Source organism: Salvia miltiorrhiza, chromosome 8, assembly GCF_028751815.1.
Source record: "Salvia miltiorrhiza cultivar Shanhuang (shh) chromosome 8, IMPLAD_Smil_shh, whole genome shotgun sequence".
NCBI classification, from domain to species: Eukaryota; Viridiplantae; Streptophyta; class Magnoliopsida; order Lamiales; family Lamiaceae; genus Salvia; species Salvia miltiorrhiza.
The window spans coordinates 57,343,144-57,350,017 of record NC_080394.1 but is presented as its reverse complement, the minus strand read 5'-3'; the positions used below and the strand labels follow the sequence as shown (position 1 = coordinate 57,350,017).

The 6,874-nt window shown below is 37.4% G+C and overlaps 1 protein-coding gene across 1 annotated transcript; it reads left to right on the top strand.

The window, feature by feature from the left end:
* The first annotated feature begins 1,892 nt into the window (after nucleotides 1-1,892).
* LOC130998810 (probable disease resistance protein At1g58602) lies at nucleotides 1,893-6,184 on the top strand. Its single transcript, XM_057924217.1, has 2 exons — nucleotides 1,893-2,907; nucleotides 3,431-6,184. Exons 1-2 carry the CDS (start codon nucleotides 1,893-1,895, stop codon nucleotides 5,170-5,172), a joined length of 2,757 nt encoding a protein of 918 aa, XP_057780200.1. The 3' UTR covers nucleotides 5,173-6,184.
* Nucleotides 6,185-6,874: the final 690 nt, after the last annotated feature.

The window sequence follows — 6,874 nt, the reverse complement described above, 5'->3', positions numbered from 1 at the left end:
TGAGAGAAAAACTCTTGCAGAGAGACTGGGGTGTGATATACACGAGAGATCGTGAGGTATTTGAAGAGGGTTTTTCCAGCGTGGGTTTGAGAGTGTACGAGAGTGAGAGGTTGATCTCATCTTGGGTGTAATTCTTGATTCATTGTGTGACGAGTTCGCAGGTTGTGCGAATCGTCGGAGTTCTTCAATATTACGATTGGTGTTGCTCCCGTGGACGTAGGCATTTGCCGAACCACGTAAATCTCTTGTCTCATTTATCGTCTTGCATATTATCTTGATTACTTGTGGAGATATTCTTGTTTGCTAAGATTGGGGACGTTTCTCGGTTGTATGTGCGTTATAAATTGTTTCCGCTGCATTGGTATTATTGTATGGATTTGCATTTGATACCAACACATGCCCCTTCTCTCTGAATTACAGATAGATGAGTGCTCTCATCTGGAGATGCTTCCAGATGGATTGAGTGCATTTCTACTCTTCGGGAACTGGAGATTAAGGGAATGCCGGAATTGGGGAAGAGGATATCGGCATCAGGAGAGGATTTCCACAAAGTCAGCCATGTCCCTTCAGTTATCATCCAAGACGATGACTAGTCTAGACTATACCCGGGTAATGCTTGCACCAATCTCATTCTCAGTTCGCAATTCTTCAATAAAGCTCGACCCGCTCTAAAGCTTGTATCATCTTTCTCTTGGTTGCAGGGTACTCCCCCCCCCCCCCCCCCCCGAGCTACAGTCTTGTTTCGTTTCGTTTGTCTTTAATTATTTGCACTCCTTTTCTCTGCAACCTTGTTTCGCTTTAATTGCTTATTTTGAAATAAATGTGTATATATTTCTTTTGTACACGGCTCCAAGCCTGACAACGGAGTGGTGCCCATATATATTTCATTCCTCGTATTATTAATCTGTTTGATTTTGATGATTCTGCTTGATATTGCTTAGTTCCATATGTAGTTGTTTTGGTGAGATTCGACTCTGAAGATTTAAGCTATATTTCAGTTCTTGAAGTGTGATTTAGAATCCAATAGATTGAAAATTGGGTTGCGCTTAATATGAATATACTCATGATATTGTTGTGGTTTGAATTGATGATTTAAAATCATGATTCGTATACACGTAATTCTTAAGTCAATCTATTAATTTTAAACAGGAAAAAAAAACAAGGGAAATGATCAGTTGAGTCTCCCTCTTCAAGAGAGAGAGAGAGAGAACAATATAGACAAGAGAAGAGACTCGACTTTCCATGTCTACAAATTAAGAATACAAAATTAGATAAAATTCTTATTAATGCCAATTCAGCATACCTTCACCATTATCATCAGCGCTCAGAATAATAATGAAATATTTGAGCAATGGAATAAGATTTAAGGTCCAAAAGATTAACGAAAATTCCCCAAATATTGTTCTGATACTTACGTCACATCCCAGAAAATATTAAAATTCAACGCATATGAAACTGTCTCAGGAAAGTAAACTGTCATATACACCAATTTATTTATATCATAGGCTAGATTATCTGAATTAATTAACAACATTAATGAACTCTTATTGGCTTAAAGCCCTTTACTTTGAGCATTTCATTGTGCCAGCAATTAAATGATAAATCACCTTATCATTTTTTAAACCTTATTATTGAGTTCAGTCGTCGGAGTAGTTGGGAAATGTGGTCTGAAGAGTTGCTATCTGACATAGAATAAGTATTCCCTTTGAATGAGTAGAATAATGATGGAATGAAGCTAGTAGAATTAATAAAGATAATGTGCTTTCTCAGAAGTCAAATCTTCCAAGATCACTCTTTTCTCAGAGAACTCTCCAATCCCTCATTTCTCTGTTCCAAAATCCAAATCCTTCACAATCTCAATTAATAAAGAAATTTAGTTTGGAATTGTTGCAATGGCAGAAGCAGTGGTGACAATTGCTCTAGAAACCTTGCGCGATTTGTTATTGGAACAAGCAAGGTCTTTATCTGGTGTGGGTGATGAACTGAGGGAGCTCGAGACGCAGCTCACAGAGATGAAGTGTCTGCTCAAAGATGCTAACAGAAGGCGACATGAAAGCAGCATCATTTTAAATTGGATCTCAGAGATCAATGATCTTGTCTATAGAGCCGAAACTGCCATTGAAAGACACACAACTTATCAAGTGTTATCAAGCAGAAGACGAGGTCTTAGACAGCTCGGCCATAGTTTGAAAAAATACAAATCGCTCAACCAACTAGGCTCGGAGATTTCACCAATCAAATCCCGTCTTGAAAGGATAAACAGGGAAATGTTAGAAAGTGGAATAAAGAAGAACATCATCAACAATACAGATGGAGGGGAGAGCTCGTCTGCCAACAACAGGGCAAGGAAGAGCTTCCCTGAATACGAGATCGGAGACTGTTTTGTGGGGATGGAGGATGAGCTCAATCGGCTTCGTAACCTCCTAAGGCAAGACAACGAGGATAGAGTTATATCAGTTTGGGGAATGGGGGGATCAGGCAAGACCACCATCGCTAAAAAGCTCTACAACGAGACCAAGACCAGCTTTGATCTATGCGCATGGGTTTGCATCACTCAGCGATGTCAGAATTTTCAATCAGTTTGGAAGGATGTTCTCAAACAGCTAGAGCCACAAATAAGGGAGGACGTTGTTCCAAGTCTGAGCGAGTGGGAGTTGACTGAGCGACTATGCAAGATACAAAGAGAAAAGCGATGCCTCATTGTTGTGGATGATCTTTGGAAAGTTTCTGATTGGAATGAGTTGAAGCATCCCTTCATTATCCAGAGTTTGCAAAGCAAAATCTTGATCACCACACGGGAAGAAGAAGTTGCAGCGATTGGATGCCCAGTAAAACTTGGGCTTCTAAATATGAAAGATGCTCTGGGACTACTCAAGAAGAAAGCCTTTCCACATGCTAATATTCCAGGTAAGTTATGTGCATGTAAAATATATGGTGCTTTAGTATCTATATTATGAGAATAATTCGATAATTATTTATTAAGGGTGTGGGTGTAATCTCGTTGATGTAAAAGGGTCGAAAACATATATTTTCACTTTTTCACATATTTTGCAAGGTGGATAATTTTCCCGAGCAATCCATTTTCCCTTATTTTTCCTCCAACTTATGATAACATTATTATAAGGTATTGATGTGATATACTTTTCCATCTTCTCTTATCCCTCCTTTATTTATGATAAATTTGCAACAGAATGCACCCTTATAGTGAAAAATAAACAGCCATAGTTACAAAATATAAGAGTTTTCATACAAGTTGAAGTAATGTGGATTTTTTAGTTGAATTTGACTTCCAGTCTACAAATTAATATTCCAAAAGATTTACCTACTCCTAGTTTCTTTTCTTGCATCAACAATTCCAACTTAGATGTGAGGATCTGGTTAAGTTATAAAGTTACTATTCAATTAATTGTCATTTGTTTTTCCAATACAGATTTTGCATTGGAAGAAAATTTTAAGAAAATTGGGAAAGAAATGGTGCAGAAATGTGGGTATTTGCCGTTGGCTATTTCTTTACTCGGTGGGGTCTTGAGAATGAAAAATTCGATTAAGGAGTGGGAGTTAGTAAATGAGGATATCAAAGAATTCATATATAGAGATGAAAAGGAGATTGATGGAGTGCTAAATTTAAGCTATGAAAGCTTACCCTATTATTTGAAGCCTTGCTTTCTCTATATGGGTATATTCGAAGAGGACGAAGATATAGATGTTGATGATCTATATACTAGATGGATAGCACAAGGCATGATTTCATATGAGAATATTCGAGACAAGGACAAAACTTTGATTGAAATTGCCGAGTTCTACTTGGGTGAGTTGGCCTCCAGGTCTATAGTCCAAGTCGAAATTTATGATGGTGTCACACCTACAATAAAATACAAGATGTGCAAACTTCATGATGTAGTAAGAGAACTATGTTTGAAATTGGGGAAAAGGGACGATTTTGGTGTGCTCAGTTTGAAGTATCAAAGTGGGAAACTTAGTACCTTACTACAACAAGCCTCCTCGCATATGAAAATACGACATTTGGCAATCCATTTCCGAAGAGAAGTTGAACCTGACGAGCTTGGAGAAGATAGTTTCAAACATTTAAGGTCTCTTCTAATGTTCAATCACAGAAATACTGTTGAATTTCCTCCACAAAGTATCGTTGATTTTCAGAAATTCAAATTGCTAAGAGATCTAGTTATGGTGGGAATGAAATTTGCTGGAAGAAAGTTACCAAGAGGAATCACTAATCTTGTTCAGCTTAGACATTTGCGTTTAGAAAAATGTGAATTCGATAAGCTACCGTCGTCCATAAGGAATTTGATATATATGGATACCCTTGATTTAAGTGGTTCGAGTAATATCAAAGTTCCAAATGTTTTTAAGGCGATGTTGCGATTAAAACACTTGTTTTTACCTTATTATGGAAAAGGAAAAATTGAAAATTTTCGAGTAAGATTGGACGAAGGGGTAGATGAGTTGGAGAGTCTGATGGGGTTGGATAGTAGAGTGCATGAATTAAAACGTGTGGGTAGAATGAAGAATCTTCGACGTTTTGAAGCAAACATACATGACAACGAAAGCTTGTCAGCCATCGTTGACGCCGTTGCAACCATGGACAAATTAGTGGCTTGTATGTTTGATATCAAAGGGGATTGCGAGTTAGGAACAAATGAGGAAATGTTGAAAAAGGCATTGACATGTCCCAATCTTCATGTCTTGTCAATTAGAGTTAAGTTAGGGAATGCGCTAGCAGAGTGCGAGCGTGACTTGGTGAGCTCAAAACTTACGCATTTGCATATGTTAGAATGTGAGATTGAAGATGATCCAATGAGGATACTGGGGAAGCTTCCTTGCTTGACAGATTTGTATTTATGGAGGAAATCATTTGTAGGGGAGGAGATGGCGTGTCCATTAAACAGTTTTCCTTGCCTCAAGAACCTTTTTCTATTAAAATTACCAAAGTTTAGGGAGTGGAGAGTGGACGCAGGAGCCATGCCCCTTCTCTCTCAATTACAGATAGATGAGTGTTCTAGTCTGCAGATGCTTCCAGATGGATTGAGTGGCATTTCTACTCTTCAGAAACTGGAGATTTATAAAATGCCGGAATTGGGAAAAAGGGTATCGGCATCAGGAGAGGATTTTCACAAAGTCGGCCATGTCCCTTCAATTATCATCCGAAACTAATCTCCACCCAGGTAAGTTATTGCATTTCTTGCATTTTCAATTTTAGTTTTAATACTAATATATATATTCACCATATTTAACCCTTGTATGTAATTACCAAATTGGCGGAAAACATCTTTTCAACTGGGGTTTTCATTAATGCTAGAATTGAGGAAGAGGGTATCACCATCACCATCAAGAGAGGATTGCACTCTTTTCTCACAACCTTGTTTCACTTCAATTGCTTATGAAATAAATGTGTATATATTTCTTTTGTACATTGCGCCAAACCTGACATCGGAGTGGTGACCATATTACATTCCTTGTATTATTAATGTGATTGAATTTGATCATTCTGCACAATTTATTCTAGACTTGCTTAGTTCAGTTGTTATATTGGGTAGTTCTCTTTTTTCTACAAGAGATTTCTCTATATGAGATTTTAAACTTTTCTTTTCTTGAATTGTTACTTTTGTTGCTTGGTTGTTTAGAATCCAACAAATTCAAAATTGGGTTGGTTAATGTTCTGAATTTCTGGTTTGAATTGATGGATTTGAAATTATGAATGGTGTATTTTTAGTGTTGGTCAAATAAGCTAGTGTGATGAGGTTGTTGGCACCACTTGTGTTCTTTCTCTGATCTTGAGGTGGTTGTTTGTGGCTTGCTTTGGTCTTGTTTGGAAGGATTGTTTTCCTTTGTGGGTTTTTGGGGGTTGTGGTCGGGCTTGTTCGTTTGGCTCTCTGTGTTTCTCTCTTTTTTGCTCGGCTTCTTTTGTGTTCTCCTTTGGTTTTGCAGGTTTCAGGGTGCTTTGGACTTCGGTGCTTGTGCTTAGGGATCCTGCTTCTGTGGCTCTTCTTGTGGTCTTCGTGTGTTTTGGGCGTCTGCTTTGGAACGTCCTTGCTCCTGCTGCTTAAGGCGTTTCCTTGCTTCAGTTGGTCTGGCTGTTAGTTTTTTCTGTGGTTTTTGTTTGGGTTTCTGTTTTGTGGATCGGTTATCCTAGGGGCAATGGTTCGGCCGGAGCTTCTGAGGTTGACTTTCCACCCCTTTCCGTTTTGTTCTCTTTTGTTGCTTTCTCGTTGTTTGTTTGTTTTTGTTTGTTTGAGCTATTTTTCCTGAGGCTCATCCCTTAGTCTGCGCCTGTGCTTTCAAGGGTTTTGAACTTATCTTTTTTTCAATAAAATTTCTATTTCAGTAGATGAGGTTGAGTGTCCCACAACCCTATTAATACTCGCAAAAGTTTATCGTTTTTTTATTTTGGTGGGCTCATTTCTATTATGTTTTGCTAGTTGTTTTACCAATTAATGTATAATACTTTTCTCACAAAAAGCACAAGAGTTCTAAATTTTCCATTGTTGAAACATTTATCTGGTTTACCTCCCCATTCGCCCCTTTCGCTTCGAAAATTTATTATCTGCAACAAATGAATAAAAGTTTAAATATTATATGGAGGAATTCAAAGACATTTTTCTTTCAAGAGTTCAGAAATTTAGAAAAAAAATATGTATTGATTATTGGTGAAGGGTAGGTGTATTAGAACCACAAACTCCTTATCCTTATTCCTCCCCTTTATATATATTCTCACCACTATTCAAATTTTTGCAATCTCGATTAGTAAATCAGAGTGTTGACCCACACTTTTATAAAATTTTAATTTTTTGATATAAAAATGAAGTCTAGTTTATAATATTCCAATAATTTTATTTTATAAAAGATATAATTACAA